The sequence below is a fragment of the Convolutriloba macropyga genome, chromosome 6 (genome assembly GCF_964194025.1).
Source record: "Convolutriloba macropyga chromosome 6, txConMacr16.3, whole genome shotgun sequence".
In the NCBI taxonomy this organism is placed as follows: Eukaryota; Metazoa; Xenacoelomorpha; order Acoela; family Convolutidae; genus Convolutriloba; species Convolutriloba macropyga.
The window spans coordinates 61,829,850-61,851,647 of record NC_134473.1 but is presented as its reverse complement, the minus strand read 5'-3'; the positions used below and the strand labels follow the sequence as shown (position 1 = coordinate 61,851,647).

At 35.1% G+C, this 21,798-nt stretch overlaps 2 protein-coding genes across 8 annotated transcripts in view; both read right to left on the bottom strand.

The window, feature by feature from the left end:
• The window catches only part of LOC142341826 (uncharacterized), a 78,884-nt gene extending 75,570 nt beyond the window's left edge, over window positions 1-3,314 (bottom strand). The window contains exons 1-4 of the mRNA XM_075393077.1: window positions 3,037-3,314; window positions 969-1,362; window positions 860-891; window positions 399-703 (exon numbers count right to left, since the gene is read on the bottom strand). Of these exons, the coding sequence (XP_075249192.1) occupies window positions 399-703; window positions 860-891; window positions 969-1,362; window positions 3,037-3,234 (929 nt within the window). The 5' untranslated portion in view covers window positions 3,235-3,314. The remainder of the gene's footprint in view (window positions 1-398; window positions 704-859; window positions 892-968; window positions 1,363-3,036) is intronic.
• Window positions 3,315-10,312: 6,998 nt separating this feature from the next.
• Window positions 10,313-13,961, bottom strand: LOC142341825 (apoptosis-inducing factor 1, mitochondrial-like). 7 transcript variants are annotated; one of them, XM_075393069.1, is made up of 2 exons: window positions 13,781-13,961; window positions 10,313-11,804 (listed from the first exon to the last, which is right to left on the bottom strand). In XM_075393069.1, the coding sequence occupies exons 1-2, from the start codon at window positions 13,916-13,918 to the stop codon at window positions 10,359-10,361; spliced, it is 1,584 nt and encodes a 527-aa protein (XP_075249184.1). In that variant the 5' UTR covers window positions 13,919-13,961; the 3' UTR covers window positions 10,313-10,358. The 7 variants fall into 7 exon arrangements, with proteins under 7 accessions (XP_075249184.1, XP_075249185.1, XP_075249187.1 ...); XM_075393070.1 differs by having other exon boundaries at window positions 13,799-13,961; XM_075393072.1 differs by having other exon boundaries at window positions 10,313-11,774; window positions 13,799-13,960.
• Between the last annotated feature and the right edge of the window lie 7,837 nt (window positions 13,962-21,798).

Below are 21,798 nucleotides of genomic sequence, written 5' to 3'. Positions count from 1 at the left end.
GAACTGTCTCCCTCTCCCCCATGAACAAAATTTTGCTTTGATTATCATAAGTGAGCAAACTATTGTTGTTTTAGTACAGAAAATGGTTTTTTGTTTTAGTACAGAAAATGGTTTGTTGTTTAGCCTAATGTGGCTACCAATACAATTTATGTATATCATTGTAAAGGCATAAAAACCGAAGTTTAGAGGGTCAATATCTACAAGGGGTCATAATCTATTTGCCATTAGCCACTCCACTCAGCCATTAACCACTCAGCTATCAGGCCCTTATAAAGCTTTTATTTTAGCAACAAACTTTATTTCGGAGTGAGAGCAATTGAGATCACTCAAAAATGAAGACTGCGTTCGACAGCAATTAGACGCAGTAATTTTCAATGATTATCGTGATCTCACCTGACCTGTGACGCATAATGTGGTTCTCGTAGTACACGTATCGACAAAACCAGTTCCCGCACAACTCGCACACAAAATCGCCCGCTCGACCATTTCTCATTATCTCTTTGGCAACTTTTGGTCCTGGTGTTTGAACGGAATGCGTTACCAAATGAGCGGCAAGGTCAGTGGTGTATGGATATACCTCTTCACATTTTGGACAGACGTTGGTTGCACCAGGCACCAGATGGTAAGAATTGTGACGTAATAGGTGGAAGTTTGCCACCCTTGGACTGAGTACCAGCATTTCGCAAATAGAACACAAGTATCTCTAAACAATAAAAAAACTATTTTCGATACGATCAGTTCAAATTTGTCAGCAAACTCTTAAAAGCAAAGCACAAGACGCAAAAAAACTCATTTAGCTGAATATAAAGAGCATCATAATTCGGTTGAGAGGATATCACAACACAGGATCTCAACGCACCTTAAGTAGAAGCCCAGACATTGGCAGTTGGACTGAAACAAACTCATTCTAAACGATATTCAGATTCACTTTCTTTATTTTCCTTATTTTATTTTGAAGACAGACTAACTGTGCAAAGGCGTGAACTCTTTTGGTAAATACTGCAGAACAAGATCTGTTTTTGCATCAGTGACCGACAGGCTGGAATCGCAGCAGTGAGTTTCAAGATCGTCGAGAGATCCGAACTTCTTCCGACAAAGGTCGCAATCAAACACAGTTACTAGAAACTGCAGGGATCCCGTCGATAGATCCCCATTCTTGACAGAGTGACTCAATTTGCAATGCAAGTTAAGCAATTGCGGACTGTCAAACTTAAGTTGACAAACATTGCAAAAAACTGTCCACGCTTTCTGTTTCTTTCTTCGATCTCGCTTTGGTTGCGGCAACACTGTTCTCGTTATACCCGCAACTTGTGTCAAGATTATTTCTCTGGTCCAATTTTTCTTTTGTAAACCATCATAAATCTGTTCGTGCGAAAATCTGGTTCGTTGAAAATTGCATTATGAATGTATAAATATATCAAGTACTTTCCCAAGTACAAGTAAATTATTGTTCTAACATTTTTTAAAAAATGGTGGAGCCGGCATTTTTCTTCTGAAGTGAAATTTTCATTTTCACAGCGGCAAAAGACATCATTTTGTACCCCTTAGAGGCTACTTTTCAATTTTATGAAAAAAATTACAAAATTTATCGCAGGTTGAAAAAGGGGCGCTGTTATAAAAATTTATAAATTCAAAACTTATTTGAGATAAAATTGTCAATACATTGTACTCAAAAAATTATATTGTATTACACAAATTTGATTAAAAACATAACAAAGAGAAAATTTCATTATAACGTTAAAAAAATCATTCAAAAGACAAAATAAACAGAAAAAAAAACATTTTTAAAACTTTTTACGGGATTTTTCTCATTCTTTTAGTTACTATAAGTTTTGAGATCGTTTATAATCTTTGTAGTTCATCAGGTTTCCGTTATACCCAAAGCGTATAAACGTAAAATCATAGAAATCGCACTATTTTAAACCGACGTAAACAATTCATTAAAAAAATAGAGAAAAGCAATTTTTAGTTTCTTCTTTCTTTAAACACTAAAAATAATATTTTCATTATAAAACCGCAACTTGTAGTTGTTTTCTTTGTTTTCACTCGCCCAAAAACCTAATCCAATTCAACAACTGTGATATTCCTGATGTATACGAAAGCTTTAGGAACCAAATTTTCTTGAGAATGAGGAAAAACAAACACTTCGTTGATCTTTTCGCTGGTATCTCTGGCTTGAACAAACAGTTTTTAGTGCAAATTTAAATTAGTTCACTTTCTCCAACTGATCCAAAATGGTTTGAAGCATGATATCAGCATACACCAGAAACAACCAGCGTGTGCTTTATGATAAACAAAAACGTCATATTTTCCGTTATATAATTCAGACTTTCTTCGATTTAGAACGTTAACAATGAAAGACAGAAAAAATCTGTTTGGATTGTTTAAAATTGAATAAAAGCCAAACTTGTGCGATTATAGCGCACATGAATTAAAATAACTTGATATTAACTTCTTGCCAAAACGACAAAACTTGACATAAAACAACTTATTTTTTATTTCATTTTATTCGTTAACTAGTCTTTAAACTGTGATAATTTTGAACTTTCTTTTCTGTGAAAATCTGTTTTATATTGCAAAACAATTGACAACACAATTCTTTTTGCACCTGGTAAAATTAATTCAGCAGGAGAGTTCTTAACTGTTCATTTTTCAAAATAAAAGTCCAAGTTTGCAACGGAAAAAATGCTTCAATTTGACCTTCGAAAAATTAAAAGTCACAAGAGCTTTTCATCTCAGCACAAAAATTTGACAAAGCTGAGACGTATGTGGAACATTCTATGCGACGCACAGCCTCGAGCTAGCAGTCTTATTAACTACATGAAAACAGCTGGTTATTTGAATTCAATCTTGGAGCAAAAACGGAACGCTTCTACCACAGCACCACAAAATATCAAAACAACAAAATTTAAATACCTCAAAATTTAAAACAACACTAACCCGAGAACTCAAACTCGAAAAAGAATCTAAATTAGACATATCAGAATATACTAACATAATTTAATAGAAACCAGAGGAGTTATCATAGAAACTTACCTCAATCTCTGACAAGTGGTTTACCAAATGATGAACAAAGTCAAATTTGATGGCAAAACTTTGACTGCATAAACAACAAACAAAAGTCTGAGAAGAATAACGTGTGGAGACGGTATCTGGGTTGCAAGAGGCGACATGCTTGGCATAAATTCTTCGACTGGTGAAGTTATCTTGACAACTACTGCAACAATACACCATCTAATGACTACTCTGAAAAAGTTTAGCTTTTTGTAGATCATTTAGATGACAATTGACAGTTTCAGCAGTGCCCAAGATACAAATCAATTCAAATTTCACCTCTCGTTCTAATTATTTTAAAACTTCAGCCTGATAGCATTAAAACTTTTTTTGTCAACAAATATATTAACTGGTTAATCGCTATCATGATTCTGGTTCAATTTCATGATCAATCAACTATATTTTGAAAGTCCTTTCACTCAAATTATTTCAGGGTTACCTTCTTCGACATCGCCTCCGTGACGTTTTGGACAATTTCTTCTCTTCCCCTTTCATTGGGTTAGTGAAACAGAACTAATTATTGAATAAAAGCCCCCTCTTATTGGGCGACACCAATAATTCATCTACCCATCTGCAAGGTTTTGACCTTATTGTTCCGACCCCACTTGTGGGGGGAGGAACTATATACTCAAATGGGTTTTTTTTGTTCAGACAATTTTGGCCGATCAATATATTCATCGTGGAGAGTTGAGACTGGTATCATTACAAAGCTTGTCCAGCGTAGAATATGAAATTAAAAAATTTTTTGAATTTTGCTTATCGAAGAGTTATCGAGGATTGAAGTTTTGTGTGAACACGACATAATTTTGTTCTTTTAGTGTAATTTTTCCTTAAATTAGGATCATTCTATAATTTTAATACAAAATTGCATTTCACGCCACAAAATGAATCAATTTTGTGTTCCTAATAGACAAAAGGCGATAGAAGAAAGACTAGTTCTGGTCTCATAGGAAAGTCTACTATCAAAAAAATTCGAGAGCTCTTTTTTAGAAAACTTTTCATAATTTTTTTGTTTTTTAATTCACCTAGAAACTAGTCACTTTTCATATCGAAGTTCCGTTAATGACAAACCTCAATTAGAAAATTCGTTTTCAAGGAATCGATTTATGTTTTTTTTTGGCTTCGACTCTTGAGTTTTTGTAATTTTAAATGAAATTTTGATTTCCTTTTCGAGGTTTTACTAAATTTTTGGAGTCCTATGGCGTATACTTGTCGAATTTATATATCAGAGCAATAGGTTTCGTAATGAGCATTAAATGAACCTATTTTGTGTTTTGATTGGAGAGCTAATGGCTGTTAAGACTTAAAAAAATTCGAAATTTTTTTTTCAACATCAGCCAATCATAAACAAATTTTCGTGAGTTTTATGTCAGTCTCAGTAGTGACAGGACCTCCTTCCTTTCTACTGCAACCGAAACTAATATGGTTAGCTGTTTTACCTTCTAACTTTTGGTTATACGGCTTCAATTTCAAGATTTCTAAAAATTTGAATTTTTGGCTATTTTCGAATTATTGGTTCCTTTTGTATCTTATCACATTATCCCATAAATTGATACCTGCCATTGACTTGGAGAAGATGTTCAATGGTTGACAGATAAAGTTTTCAGAGAAAAGCTTATTGTTTAAACGGCTTCGACATTGTCTCCTCGCACTTTTCTACAGAATTTTTGGATTTTGCCTGTATTTGTTGTTGTTTTCATAGTTAATGACTCAATGTAAAATCTTATTGATGACTTATGAACTACAAACATCCTTGCTGTCCCATCGACGCATCAGTTAGCGTATTTATTGGCTTCTGTTGAAAGCTATTGAATTGAATGGTGTTGATACTACGGGTTTTATCAAAAATTTCGTGGTTTTAGTTTATTTGTTCATATTTGATTTTTTGAAGTCATCATGTTCAAAAAAGAAGACTTCCATTAATGTTAAACAATTAATTGAATATAGGAAAGTTTTTACTGAAAAGTACTCTTTTGAATGGCTTCGGTACTTATCTCGCTCAATTTTTTTTTGAAGTTGCTGTTTTCGCATGTTTTTTTAACTCTTAAGGTAGCTGTAAAATGCTGACCGCTCTCATAAGCTTGTAATTGACGATTTAATGAATGATGTTACCCAAAACAGTCAGTTTATAGCGAACAGTCTAAAATTTATGATATTACACAATTTTACTGATTTCTCAATTTTTTCCCTTTTTGTTCTTTTCGTCAACTTATAACTTGCTATCATCACTGTGAGATCGCAACCAATTCGTTGTACATCAAAAGTTAACATCTCTACTGACAGTAAATCGTAACTGATGTATTGAGTTGAACAATATGTGTTTTCATAAAAGTTTTGTGAGTGGTGTATTTGTGTTTTTTTTCTCTTCTTTTAGCACATTCGCGTAATAACAGATGCCAAGGTATTTCAAATATGGCATCATTGTACTGAGTTATTCTTTCATTATAAATTTTGCTGAATTAGTATAAATAAAAATTGAATAAAAATTTAAAATATTCAGATATCAGATAATGAGTTTAATGGTCTCAATAATTTGTTTTCGCAAATTGTTTGTAATTTTTTGAGTTTTTCTGCCTCTTTAGTCCGTTCCTAGAGCTTCCAAAAGACAGGTGCCATTAGTTTCATAATGACTTTTTAGTAAATTTATCAAGAATAATTTTCTGATCAGCTAATGATTTATAAGATTTTTGAACATATTTGGTTGGAAATCTTTAGTCTAATCAAAATCTTGCTCAACAATTTCGAATACAGTTCACCATTTTAAGAGAGTCATGGGTTTAAAGGGCGTTTTAATAGCATCACTGCTACTATACGCATTCGAATTTTTTTATAGGTGGGAACTGAAAAAGATTTTGGCGATTAAACTAAAGAAAATTTATATACAGGAATGATGAAATTTTAAATATTGGCACTAATTTTACCTATTTAAATTATTCTACAATTTAGAAGTAATCGTAATCTTCATGTTTAATAGAAAATGGAAAGATGCCAAAAGAAAATAAACTATATTGATTTGTAATCTGCCAATCAAAGTTCCGGATTTTTGTAACAGCACAAACTAAAAACAAAAAAAAATCCAAAAAACAAATCATTTCAAAAGCTTAATTGCATCAACAAATTTTGCTAACAAGATTCCGATCGCACAATATGTTAAATGCAAGTCAGATTTGCTGATGTTTGGAGCTGTTCCATCTCAAATATTATCAATTAATTTTGTTCACAATTTTCCTGCATACTACAATACCCGCAGAAAAAACAAACCCACACGCTTAAGAGAATTAAGGAAAAACGAACGCTTTGCCACAAAATTCGCATCAGCAAACAAGCACTCAACATTGAACATAACAAAAATTACGTTAAATGGTTTTGATTGACAGCAGAAAAGTAAGTCATCATACTAAACCAACAAATAAAAACATCTCAAAAATTGTAAACATCAAATCTATAAAAATCCGTCGATTTGTCCCTCTTCGGTTTTTTCCTTAAGTTAAAGGTGCAAACACTGACAAAAATTCCAGAGGAAGGAAAATGCTTAGCCACTCAATCCCATCCATATACACAAAATATTTGGCCAAGATTGATTTAAAAAACGCGTCAAAATCACTGTACCAGAAAAAAAAATGAGAAAAGGTATCATAAATGTCTACTATCTACCCAGAGGGGTCAAGATGAATCAAAAAGCTTTTGAAAACTTGCAATGCGATTTAATGGAACCATTTCGGAAAGAAAAAAAATGAAATATGTTCAGCAATTTGATCTAAAAACGTATTTTTCTATTTCAAATACACTCCAACAAAATTGAAAAACTCGCCACAAATACGCTTCTTCGGGTGAACAAGACAGCGCCTCAACACAGTTCAAGTCATCTGAATTGTTATAAACTCCCACCGAAAAAAAATTTACCGGGCTATGTTTCGCAATGAGATACGCACTTGTCAAGTCTCTACGTTTTCTCAGGCATCTCATTTTCTCTTTCTCAAAAAGAAAACCGTTTTCAGCACGTCTTAGGTAAGTTAAAATTGATGCATGTACCAAGTACAGGAAAAAACAACAAGAAAGAGGCAAACAAGGTCATCGTTGGATCAAATTAAAAACTCACATGCTTTAACGAGTTATTCCTTATCAATTGACTGCTTTAGAGTATCGCAAGTTTTTGGAGACTACAATTAAAACTGCTTCAACAATTGGTAATAAATTTGACATACCGTTTTAAGTCACGACTGTAAATTGCATTGAAGCGGCTTCAAAGTAGATCTGGATCTGGGCGCAAAAAGTTCCTGTACAATTGCAAAGAGCCATTCTGCTATTTTAGGGTCTCTTCCAGGTTTACGAACAAAAAGCGACACACGCCTATTATTAAGTACGCACTGGAGGGTCTATATCCAATGAAACATTAATTAAGAGAAACGAATGAAGGTTAAAAATTAATCCTATGCCAAGTCAAGCTTTCCATTGGAAGCGGCAATCAATGCAACAAAGTTTTGTTTCCATAAGGGAAGCATCTACAATACTAGATTAGATCCCCTCATTTTGACCTACCAAAATATTTACTTGCGAGAGACTTGAGAAGTAACAAGCATTTTATGCAGAGCTGGGCAACATAGGTCGGCTAGCAATTGTTAGAAATTGCCATTTCGAACAATAGCATTCACTTCCATTGTGAAAATGCCAAGAAAATTAAACAATTTAGTAAATCAGCCCAAAGCTCGACTTCTGAGAACATTACTCTCATTCAATCACACGTAGCTGTGTTGTAAACGCTGTTTTAAAACAAAAAAAATGTAAACGTTTCTTTCATCCTGAAACAAAATTTTTTACAGTTCTTTTTGAATAAACCTAGATAAGAGTTGCCAAAATTCCCCTAAGTCTTCAGAAAAGGCTAAATTATTACAAATTGAAGCGCTATCTTGATGTTTTTTGTGAAAAAGATAGTGATGTTGCTTACGTCAAATTGATAACGTCACCGCGTGAAATCATTTCCCAGTACTACAGTTAACAAGTTGGATTGATGTTATGCTGTGCTGCAGTTCTCAACAAGATATCAACTTTTTCGAGAAATCACTCTCCTAATTAATTCTCACAACTCTCAAAAATATTCTAACAGATTTTTAAAAATATATCTAGATAACTAGTAAGATAATTCTGGTATCTAGCAAACTATAAATCAACTAGAGTATAATATTAGAAATTATGACAACTTTCTACAGAAAAAGATTGAAGAAATTTTTGTTCCTTAAGAGTTCTCGAATATCAGACTCCAATGTGCAAACAAATAATACAACGTAGGGCACTTTGCTTCAAACTGTGAAAGAGCAATTTAGACCAGGCAAAAGAGAAGATGTCAATGGAAAAATGCAATCGAAAAATCAAAACGGTCCAGCAAAAATTCGACACAAAAATGTGTCAGCATTACTCGCAATACGAGTCCTCAAGCGCAAACAAGGCAAGGCTCATTTATGTTAAGACGGTATTGCAAGATGAAAAAACAAACCGACTAATGTAGGAGGAACTGCTTCCGAACGACAGTCGGGTGGAAAAAACAGTTGACCACACCGGGATTCGAACTATGGACCCCCAATTCCTAACCAGAAGCACTGCCCACTCGGCTATCAGTTCCTGTTTGTTGCTATGCTGCAATCGTTTTTATTTTAGCAACAAGCTTTACTTCGGAACGAGAACAATTAAGATTACTCAAAACTTAAGGACGAAAACGTTACAATAATTGCTATGAACTTCGTTCAAGAGCAATTAAAAAGTCTGAAAATTAAAACTCAAAGCTGCCTTTGTTTGTACCACCAATGCTCATTTAAAATCACATCTTTCCCAAACTCGACATTTTTATTGCTACAATTTTCGCCAACATGTTCTCAGAAATAAAAACAACTAAAAAGGCAAGATTTTCAGGCCCATTAGAAAAAGCTACTCGAGGAGTGTGATCTTTTCTTTTTCCTCCAAGAGTTCAAGCTAAATCTTCTCAGTATCAAGCGAAGAATCAAAAGCTTTATCCTTATTGCCTGGACAAAAAATTTTTATGTACCTTGGAAATTGCGTAGTCAATTTATTTGCAATTTCGCATTCCACAGGTTGTTTAGCATGCAACGGTTAATAATCCAAATTTGCGATCAAGAAAACTTGTTATTTTTTTAATTCTTTTCCAAATTTCTCCACTTTTGTTGATCTTTCTTTTAAAACATGGTTTACTCAGTGAATCGAAGTATAAAGTCAGCTTCGATCATTTCTCGAAACCAATTTTTTGCAAATAATGTCAATGTGTAACATTGGGTCTAAATCTTTGCAAACAAATCTTTTATAATCGGTTCAATTTCTTCGTTCTTCAGAATAATTTGTGATTTCAGCTACTTTTTCATGTCTTCGTTATGAGCTATGCGTTGGTCACAATTGATCAAAATAAAAAGCCAGGCTCAACTTATAAGTTCCTATCCTACGGTTCTACTTCTTTTCAGCCCGATTTATTTTATTTAACCCCGCATATATTAACCCAATATCATTCAACCCCTCTATCATTTCACACCGCCAATTAGCAGTTGACATTGCAGGCATGTTTTGTCATAAGTAAGTGGACAATTCAATCCCATTTTTGGTTGTGATAGTTTCATATCAAGTCCCCCGGCCCCTGAGGCATGGCCCAGTGATTATTTTGTAATGGTTAAGTGGCTCTGCTTGAAGTCACTGAGAACTTCTGGCGTTTATCGAGAACCACGAAGCGGTTCGAGATATTAAGTCAGAATTTCGAAGTGACTTCTGCAGAGTCACTTAACCGTGCTAGAACACGAAACGCGCACGTTTTAAAAGGACGAAAGTCAACGAAATTCAATTTCTGGCTAAGTAGCAAAACTTCTGGCATTTTGACTTCTGGCACTGCAGACTTTCGGCATAATAAAATATGCACGTGTGTTTTAAACTAATTTAATAGTCCTTATCATATAAAAGATTAAAATCGGGATGAAATGATACAGGGGTGAATAAATCGGGGTTAAATGATAGAGGGTTAATTAAATAGGGGTGAAAAGTGGGACACCGCTCAAATAAATCTGCACGATTGCAGTATCATTGAAAGTGATCGTCTAAGATTCAAAGGTTATCAGAATTTTCTTAAAAAAAACGAATAATCCTTTTTAGAATCTATTTTCCTAGCAATTTTTAGAGCCGAGCTATATTTTGTCTCCCAGTTTCCAATTAAAATTATGCATAAACTTTTATTTACTTTCTTAACCACGCTCAAGTATTGCCAACAGAAACAAATAAAAATCTAAATTGTAAAATTTCTTCCGCGTAGCACACATTTAGATGAAATTTTTAATCAGTTTATCAGTATCACTACAAGAAAAGTTCTCTCCGATAATATTTCTGGCATACGGCATTTTTCCAAATATGTTCCAACAGAGAATTCCAACAATCTTTGATTCTGAATCAGGTTTATCAGATTCACTGGGTTCCATGTAGAAAAGAACACCTTGGCTCAAATCCATTTTCGGGTCTACATTCGTGTTTGACTCAATGAGGCGTAGTCCCCTCTTAGACTTGAAATATGCCTTGACATGAAGCTTTGAGTCAACCAAACCAATCGCTTCGTAACCGTAATCATCGCCGAGATCACCCCAAAACATGGACTGGTGATAGAATGGTTCCGGGGCGTCAATTGCAGTTCTTGTGAGGTCGGTCTCTTTAGATCTAAGCATGTTCTTAGCGGCTAATCTTCCACTTACCACTGCATGGTCATGATGTTCCACCCTTCTTCTGCAATTCATCTTAGTGTCATAAAATGAGCAAGCATCTCCACCCACCCAAATATCGGGACTCGATGACTGAAGTTCGCTATTTACAAAATAGCCACCCAGTTTCTGGTCCAGCTCCAGACATGCAGATTCGGCTAGTTCGACATTAGGCTCAATGCCCACTGCTACAATTACATGGTCAACAATCAATTTGCTCCCATCAAAGAGCTCTAGCTCTAACTGTTCTGATTCGCCATCAACTGGTTTCACCGATTTCACTCTGCTATTTTCTCTGAACGCAACTCCCATCTTTTTCACTTTATTTCCGATCCAAGAGCTCAAAAGGTTAGGTAAGACCAATCCCATATAACCAGATTCTGGTATAATTTGAACAACATTGCAGCTTTGTTTATCGTAACCAGAAGCCAACGCAATTGATAATTCACAACCAAGATAACCTCCACCAACCACAGCAACTTTCGAGCACGATTTCAGTTTTTCTTTCAGAGCTTTAAAGTCATCAACTGTTCTGAATAAACTATGGTTGCGTTGTACAACAGGACTAGGATTCTCGGAGAACACAGGCAAGTCTTTCGGAACACCACCCGTTGCCAACAGACATTTATCGTATATGACGACCTCACCCGAACTCAAATGTGCCTCTTTCGAGTACGGATCGATCTTTATCACTCTTTTCCCACAATCCAATTTAAGATCCAAATGATCGTTGAAGAAGTCTCGATTTTTGTAGAATATGGACTGTTTAGATCCACTAAAATTTGTGAAAGAGAAGTCACTGTCATCGGTTGAAGCCCAAAGTTGTTTGGAAAGAGGTGGTTTCATATAAGGTGTGTGATTCTCCTCTGTGACCATCAGAATACTGCCAATGGTTCTTCGATCTGCCTCATCTTTCAAATACTTAGCAGCAGCAAATGCAGTAGTACCTCCGCCAACAATTAAAAAATCTGCTTTTCTTCGGCCTTTCTCATAAATAATACAGCGAGTTGTCTTCCCCTACAAACAATTCTACTTTATGCAAATGACCGATTATAACCAAGCAAAGTGGCTGGGGCGTTCCAGGGATATAGCCTTAGCTCTTGGGTTAAGTAATTTTAGGGTTGAGCTCTTGGTTATGAGCAGAAAGTATGTTCTCCGTCTTACATACTTTGTTTGGTAAAAGCAAAATGAATTAAAAACACCCTCCCCAATAATTTTGTATTTCCCAATTTATTGATAAAATGAAGATAAATAAATAAATGTGCAGAGAAATGAAGAACATAACCGGCTAATGTCGGGCGAATTGCTCTCAAACGACCTGGCTTCGTCAGTAGCACGTTTTACTGAGGCTAGTTTTAGCTTAATTGAAGGGGCGCGAGTCTCCAAAACAGATTCTGTGAATCGCAGAATTGACGACTAGTGAGCTGAAAGGCTCTAAGAGCTCTTAATGCCTGCTGGGCGCTACCTGTTATCCGATTTTTGAGCACGAAAAGTCAAATGCGTCAGACGAAAGATTGGTCAAGCGAAAAATTGCATAAAAAAGACCGACAAGACTTATATAATTGCAACAAACTTCGTTTCAGAGCAATTAAAAATAAAGGCAAAGACTGGACGTCGAAGCTTAAAAAAGTATTATTATACACATGTATATGGATCAAAACTATTCGACAACCACTCCTTCCGAAGAAGGAGTTCCAAGAAGCCCAAAGCTGCTTTTTAAATCAGATATACAATTGGTTCAATCTTGATTCAATTCCAATGATCCATTTAATTCGCAATTCCCTAGAATGGTCTTTGGAACATCAAGAAACATCACTATTTCGAGAAACATCACTATGAAGTTTTATATGTAGGATAAACCAGACTGAATATTTCAATTGAGACAAAACAAGAGTGGAGTATGTGTTTGCAATTTTTGCCTAATTTCAATTGCGTCATTACAATTTATTCCCTGAGCTATCTTACTTTTTTTTAATTGACTGGGAAGTTAGATTACTATAAAATTAATCCCAAATATTTAGAGTCTGGAGATTTCCTAATCCCTTAGTATCTACCAAAACAGTATCCTTCGAACTGCTTCTTGGATCATTTGGTTTGCTAATACAAATTTATTGTTTTTCAGGCATTTAGTTTCAGCTGAAGTATTTCGCGAGTATGTTTAGGGTGAAGACCAGAAGAGCAAAGACTAAAAAGTATTTAGAAAATAAACTGGATACCCGCAAAAAGCTATGATTAAGGAAGTATTGAACTCAAGAACTGAAAACAACAAAGCTGAAAGCAATCAGAACAAAATTTTCCACTTTACTACAATTTTAAAACAAAAAACCAACTGGAATAAAAATCCTTCTGAAAACGGTCGGCATTAGTAAAAAACGATTTCAACTTTATATTGGTTCAAGGATAATCAATTTGAAGTCATGCAACCTATCACGCGAATAAACAAAAAAACTTTCCACTTAGAGTGAAAATGACGTCACGAACGCAATTCAGCTCAAATTGCATAAACGAATGAAGAAAAAGCATATTTGAAGTGATTGTGACGTCATATGGTTGTAACTTTAAAATTAGAGTAAAAAAAATTACGCCAAAAACCACTCGTTATTTAGGTCCACTTCCTGTTTCGACGTGACCAAAATCACTTCTCCAATTTGACTGCAAAAATGAAAATGTGTGAACAGATCTTAGGAAAAGGAGTGCCCTAATTCAAAATTTTTGAATAGTAAAAAAACAAAAAGGCCAATAATAGCTATCGCTTTGCGGCCATTAAAAATTGAATCTGAGCTTACAATTTTTTGTCATTAAACGAGAAAATTGCGTCTACAGCAGTAACGGACGAAAAAATTGTGCTGAGCCACAAAGGTAACGCTTAACTAATTCAAAATAGACTCAAACCGTGGGGCATATTTCCTTGTACATGAACTTCTCAAAGCTTTTCTTTTACTACTAGCAAATTAACACCAAGAAAATCATTCTCTCCCAGCAATTTTTTTTACAGGGTTGTTCTTATTTACTGCAGAAGACAACTTGCTAGCAACAGAACTCTCCTTCCTCTTGTCTTCAACACTAATGAATGGCGCACTGGCACTTAACGCACACCCAGACAGAATATAGAAGGATCTTCGAGTCCACATCTCAAATCATTTAACCTTAAATCCCAGTAAAAAGATAGCACATTATTTTTTTAAATTGTAACTAGGATCAACATAACCGACTAACGTGGGAAGAATTGCTCTCGAACTACTATTGTGGGGTAGTAACTAAATACACTAAGGTGCTTCAAATGACATCATAAGAGGTTATTTTATACCACTAAAGAAATTTGGATCTTTTCCGTTTGGGAGAGCACGTTATGCAAACCCAAGTTACATATCAAGTGCGATTACATAGTAAATCATTATGTAAAAAAAACCGAGGTGTGAGATGTTTGCCTGGAGGGTGCAAATATAATGCACACCCTAAGCTGGGGGCGGGGGAGCACAAAAGTAAAGATCCTAAAATTTAATAAAGTAAATGATGTACTAAACTAATTCTGGTTTTAAAAAACGTTTTCGAACTTCGTCGTCTTGTTAAAAGAAGTTATTATCTACCAATAATGCAACCCTCTTTACATTTGTTCGATTACATAGCAAATCATTGTAAAAATAAGAACTGCAATACGAGAGTTGAATCCAAGTAAGCCTTTAGGACCATGTACAGTTCCCTCATGGGCAACTTAAGATGCTATGTGCGTAATTGCTGCAAATTTGATTTACAAAGTCAAGGAAAAAAACACCAAATTTTTCCCAAAAAGTTGAAAGAAGCTAATGTTATGCCTCCATTTAAAAAAGGTGATCCGCTAAATGTTATTAAGTACAGATCTATATCAGCCAATAAAGCATTTTCCATAAAAAACAGCAATCATTTCTCAATAGAAGCTATTACAAAAACTGAAGGAAATCTGATTTTGTCTTTCGGCAAAAATCTTATTGAAATTTATCTAACCAATTGGCATCAACGAGTACGAGCCAATGATATTTACTCTAGTTCGTACTAAGTGAAACAAGGCGTACCGCAGGGAACTGTGCTTGGTCATTACTCTCTAATTGATACTTTGATCTCAAAAGCTCAAAAAATAACTCAATAAATCCTAAAACAACATATGCAGATGATTGCATTTGTTTTCTTCAAATCAACCAATTAGCTAAAAATTTAGTTCATACTTTAAAAATCAAGAAGCAAATCTGAACGCAGGGAAAACACAAAACATCAAATTGCAGCCAAGTGGTAGTTTTAAAACCAAAGATTTGAAAACTTTAATAGTTGACAAAAGAACTGTTGTTGAAAAATAGAACGCAAGTAACTTGGCATAATAATTGGAGATAAATGCGAGTTGAATCTCAAGTCAAAACCATTACATAACAACTGCTTCAAATAACATCATGAGGTTATTTTATACCACTAATGAAATTTGGATCTTTTCCGTTTGGGAGAGCACGTTGTGCAAAACCAAGTTACATATCAAGAGCGGTTACATAGTAAATCATTATGTAAAAAAAACCGAGATATGAGATTTTTGCCTGGAGGGTTCAAATATAATTTGTAAACTAAGCGGGGGGGGGGGCACAAAGTAAAGATCCAAAAATTTAATAAAATAAAAGGTGTAGTAAACTAATTCTTGTTTTAAGAAACATTTTCGAATTTAAAAGAGGTTATTATCTACCACTAATGCAATCCTTTTTACATTTGTTCGATTACATAGTAAATCTTTATGTAAAAATAAGAACTGCAATATGGGAATTGAATTCAAGTAAGCCTTTAGGACCATGTACAGTTCCTTCATGGGCAACTTAAGATGCTATGTTTGTAATTGATGCAAATTTGATTTACATATTCAACCAAAGTAAACACCAAATTTTACCCAAACAGTTGAAAGTAGTTATTGTTTTGCCTCCATTGAAAAAAGGTGATTTAATAATTGTTATTAAGTACAGATCTATATCAGTCACTACAGCAATTTTCATAAAAAGCCATCATTTCTCAATAAAACTATAACAAAAACTGAAGGAAGTCTGATTTTATTTTTCGGCAAAAAATCTTATTGAAATTTATCTAACCAATTGGCATCAACGAGTACGCGTCAATGACTTTTACTCTAGTTCGTACTAAGTGAAACAAGGCGTACCCCAGGGAACTGTGCTTGGTCACTACTCTATAATTGATAATTTGTCGACGTTAAAAGCTCCATACCTAACTCAATAAATCCATTTTCTTCATATCAACCAATTAGCTAAAAAGTTTTTATTGGAATCACTTAGCAAATTTAGTTCATTCTTTAAAAATCAAGAACTATATTTGAAAGCAGGGAAAACACAATGTATCAAATTGCAGGCAAGCGATAGTTTTAAAAACAAAGATATGCAAATTTTAATGATTGGCAAAAAAAACTGTTCCTGAAAAAAGCGAATGCAAAAACCCTGGAAAAATAATTGAGGATAAATTCAAGTTTAAATCTCAAGTAAAAAAAACAGAACAAGGACGTAGGAAACAAAACCATAAAACTGACAAGGATTCAAAACCTTTTCATTTCGATTGTCCTATGGCATTTAAATTACTGGGCTCTGTTATTTATCAATGTTAAAAAATAATTAATTTCTTTGCTTGAACGGTAACTAAACTGGGGATTAAAGAGATCTTTGCTCAGATCTAAAAACCGAGAGCTATGAGAATCCACAAAAATGCTTCGAAGGTTCAACAACGAATTGATTTACGATTAATTTTTGTATTTTTACGACTACGTCACCAATCAAAAGCTAGCAATCAGAATTCAACAGTAACTTGAAGCATCCAAGTGCAAATTGTCACATACATAGCCGAACAAAATACTCATTTTCCAAGATCACAGGTGTATAATTTATATCAACAATTTTTTTAACCTATATAGAAAATGAAACAGTCTACCCACATCCCTGCAAATACTAAGCTGCAAAACAACAAAGCTGAAAGATAGATTAAAAAGACATTTTCGTGACTGTTTTTTTTTTTCATTCAAGCTTTACTGTAACCAAACCTTTCAGCTTAGCAAAAGCTTTTTGTAGAACAGTGGACTCATCCCAGTAAACCTTACTCTCTTTTTAATGCTATACATGTGTAATGCTATACTTTCTCTTTTAAAACCTTTTACGAAAGTTGCAACATCACAACAGACTGCAGTGGACACCCAGAGCACGTAAAATGTCCACTATTGTGCAATTGCGAAAACTGGAAGCAAGGATCCAAGATTTCCTACTTGAATTCAAGCAGTAACCTGTCTGACAATCGCAAAAAAAGGCAATCCTGTTATCTGGATTATTGTCTGAGAGTTCCCCTTTGAATACTTACTTGTTTTTGTGCGATTATTTTTTTACGCCGTTTGACTAAACATGAAATTGCTTGTATATTTTATACATTTAGTCATATTAAAGCACCTTTTGCTTCTTTTCTGCTTTTTCTGTCACTCTGGGGTTGCAAATATAACGACTCATTAAGCTGCGCCGGGCACAAACGTGAAAAAAACGCGTCTCTTTATATACTTCAAAAAAAAGTAAATGCCACAAAATAAAAATATTCAACCGTGGTATAGATTTTTTATGTGATCATTTTCCCCACACAAGAGCCATCTTTGCTAAATAACGTGAAAAATTTGCAACCAATTCAGCATTTGCAGCAGAAGAAGTCTTTATATTGAAGAAAACACCAAACGGCAAATCTATCAAACGCTTATTTGCTACGAATAATTGGATCTAACAGTTGAGTTGAAACGCAAAATGGTGATACCTGAGAGCATCACACAAACTCTAGAGCAACGTACACAATATAGACGACAACCGGTAACACTTAAATGAGCACGTCCTCCGCGGTTTGAACAAAATTTTGCACAAAACCTTTTACGAAATTTGCTACATCACAACAGACTGCCCTGGACACCCAGAGCACGTAACGTGTACAGTATTGTGCAAAGGCGAAAACTGGAAGCAATGATCCATGATTTCCTACTTGAGTTCAAGCGGTGACCTGTCTGACAATCGCAAGAAAATAACCAATCCTGTTATTTGGTTTTTGTCTGAGAGTTCCCCTTGAATACTCTGGTTAACCATTTTTTTGTCTATATTCAAGGATAAAATCGAACTGTAAATAATGATTTTACGAGCAGTCAGAAATGCTCACAATAAAAATTTAAACTTCAGTTTTCATTATGAAAAAGAACCAAGCCGTCTTCAGGTGCACAGATTGTGAAAAACTATGCACTTGTCATCTAAATGCTCCAATTTCTCTGAACAAAAGCGAATTTGTCATTGATGGAATAAAAAATATTGAAGGAATTAAAACCATCACTGACAGCCAAGAGTTCATCGTAAATATGGTATACAAAAACATCGAGAGAAAGATCGATGCAAAGTTTTAAACGTCAACGGTGGAAACGATAGCATCGATAATGCATCTTGACGAAATTAGAGAGGTCTATCACAAACAATTACCTAATGACAACGGCAAAAAAGATCAACATGTGCATAGGTGACATAGCGGCAATACATGAAGTTAAATCTAATGTGTTTCTCAAAAACAAAAATTTGCGGAGCAAATATTTTCATACCATATATATGATACTCGACAACCTCTCCTCACTAAAAAATATAAACAAGATTAAAATAAAAAACTCTCAACTGTTAAGATTTTGCAAATTCATTTTATTTCATTGTGCAGATGTGTGATAGATGCCTGAAAGCAACAAATTTTTTCCAATGTTCTTCAGACATAATCACAGCATAGAAACACTTACTCATTTCTTCATTAGAACCCACTATTCTGTCCACGTGTTTTTCGAGCAAATTGGTGTGTATGACGTTTTAAGAAATTCAAAGACAACCATAGTTAATGAAATAGAGTAATCAAAATCCGTTTTTGACTTTGTTTTGTGTTTGTCGTACTCAAATGAGATTGCGTACTTATTCTTGAGTCGCGAGTGACGATTATGTTTTATATCCTAACTTGCGCGGCGAGTGCGCTTTACAAAATTTCTAAATGAATCCGCTTAGCGAATCGCTTGGTAATTACTTGTCTACTTTACTTGATTAGTAAGACAGTTAATGGATAAGTTAAATTGAGCAACTGTTCGCGAAAGCAATACTAAAAGAGTGAGTATTAAGGCAACTGGTATTACAGAAGTCACAACAAATATGAACAATAATTTCCCGCTACGGGAGATGGGAATAACAGACTAGCATGTGAAATAATATTGACTTATACACATGCCCTTCAGGAATAATTACACTAAATTAAATTAAGTACATCGTTTAATAAATTTACTGCACTGAATTAATTCATGATGTGTGACATTTCTCCCGCTTCATTGAAAATAAAATTAAGTAAATTAAAACTTTAATAACAATATGAATTATAATAAAACTTATTCACCGGTTAAATAGTATCAACAATATATGTACTGGTTATCATAGCTAGTCAAAAATAATAATGTATCAAGTTTTAATTATTCAAAGTTTTCACAAGTCTTCTTCATCAATTATGAGCTCATTTGATGTACTGTGATCCGCTGGTCGTATACGAGGATCTGTTGGTGATACCTGTCCTATGATAGGCGATGGGAAGTCATTTTCTATGGGTTCAACTCGCGATGCTGTGTCTACAATTGTTTGTACAACTGAAGGTTGTATCGATTCAATATCTCCTACGCTTCGTTTCCTGCGGGGGTGGAGCAAAGTTCGGAGGACACGAATTAGTAGATTCACCAGACGAGTCTTCTTTATCGTATCCATAGTATTTAGGACTTTTTCTAGTCCATTTTGTTGCTCTTATCGGTATTTGTTGTAATGCTATCGCTGGAGCCGATGTAGATGACAAGATTAATTCTGGTTGGTTATTTGTAGGAGGGGGTGCGATTAATACTTCTCCAGTTATGATGTGCTGTTCGGGAGCAGCCTCAGGAATTTCGAGTAATACTTGGGTAGCGAAATTTTCCGGAATTTTGGGCATACGTACCCGCATTGCGCGAGCAATGTTTGATTTATTTGATGAGACGCCGCTTCCAGTTTCTCGCTTGCGATGCTTCATCTTTCGATCTCCCTTTTGTATGCGCGTGGACTCTTTTATGTGGCTAAGTACCTTAGCCTCAGTTGTCTTCTCATGCGTGCGGGGTCCTCGACGGTTAATATATTCTGTTAATTTCGTTTTCCGTTCTTCCCGAGTACCAAGTTTGGCAATATCACTATTGCGAACTGTTACTTCCATTTTCCCCGGTTCGCGAATGACAGAAGTATTTTGATTGGTCTTTTGTACCACAGATCCTGGAGCCAACACCTCATAAAAACCATCAAGATTTTTCTTGGATCTTTTATGGAGATGTTTCTTCCGAGCAATGTTCAACTGTACGGCGTGTTCTTTCAGAGGTAGTGGACGATGCGCTTTTGTGGTGCGAAGGAAACGGGATTCATTGTCTGTTGCTAGACGTTCACGTGTGTTAGCTTCCTTTGTTGCTTTGCACATGTTGCGCTCGATTTCATCGTCGCTACGGCTGTTACCCCAGTGGGCCTCCGGCAACAATTCATTAGGAGTTACTGTTTCTTCATCTAAATATTGATTCAAAATTTTTTCATAACTTAGATCAGATGACATTGGTTGAGTACTTGTATTACTAAGCGGTGTATTGGCTTTGCGCCCAAAGTGAGATTCGAATGGCGAAAGCTTAGTTGTTTTATGTTTACATATGCGAAGCTGGTATATAATTGATTTTAATGCTGCTTTAATGGTGAACGAATTTAATTCTTTATTTGCTTCTTTTATACATGCTAAGCGTTGTTTAATAGTACCAATAAGTCTTTCAACTCGTCCTATTGCACGATGGTCATTCGCCGGAGCTGTTATTAATGTGATATTATTTTTCATACAAAAATTTTTTACTTGGTTACCTATAAGACAACGGGCTTGGTCTATCCTTAAGGAACGAGGAACGCCATGAATTTGTATATAATTATCTAAAAATTTTATTACATTCGATGCATTTGCATTATCAACTAATTCTGCAGAAGGATATTTTGAAAAACTATCAATACATGTTAAAATGTATATTTCATGTTCTTTTTCGTTATTTATAGGTCCTGCAAAATCTATTTGTATTTCTTGGTTCGGAACTATACATGGTTTATGAGCTTTAAATTGTTTTGCGGGAATAACAGATTTTAAATTTTTACCAATAGCAGTGCAAGATTTGCACTCTATTGCTTTGACGAGCAAATCACGATTCATGTATGGCCACCAGCAGTGCTGAGCAATACATATCATTCCCCAGCTACCTGGGTGACTCGCATGCAAATCTTCAATGAGTGCATCTTTGAGCGCGTTCGGTATGGCTACCTTCTCGTCCATACAAAAACATCCGCCGGTCACATGAAAGTCCCGCCAATAGCTATAGAGATACGGGTTGAGGGCCTTTAATCGTTCTTCATCTCCCCTGATTATGCAATCCCGAACCTCCTTCAGAACTGCATCCTTGCTTGTTAGGGATGCAATTAGCCCTTTGTTGAACACCTTGCCCACCAATTTCTCAAAAGACACCACTTGAGGGCTATCCGTGAGTGGGGTGCTTAGATTAGAATGGGATGATGATCTGCGTGGCGTGCTTGTTGTTGCATTATCCGTAAATGATACGCGGGGCGAAGCTCTTGTTGTGCGGGATGAGATGGAATTTCCCTTTAGAGATGAAGCTTGTTGACTCATTGTTGATGAGAATTGAGTTTTTTCAATTAAATTGATTGACAAAGAGGAAGACAACTGAATTTCAGGTTGAGTTTGGGTAAAAAGCACTTGTTTGTTGTTTGTTAATTGAGCACGTGAGTTTTTTTAAGTATTTGAGTTTGGATTACTAAATAAGGTAGGAATTTGAGACTGATTTTTGATTGACAAGTGAGAATGAATTATTGAAGCCAATTTAGGAGTATTTTGGTAAGCCAGGGACAACCTTCGGTGCTCAAACTGAGATATA

Excerpts from the sequence above, each read along its gene's own strand:
- LOC142341825 (XM_075393069.1), bottom strand. The coding sequence starts at position 13,918 with ATGTGGACTCGAAGATCCTTCTATATTCTGTCTGGGTGTGCGTTAAGT. Across the intron at positions 11,805-13,780 it reads CAGTAAATAAGAACAACCCT|GGGAAGACAACTCGCTGTAT; the intron begins GTAAAAAAAATT and ends AATTGTTTGTAG.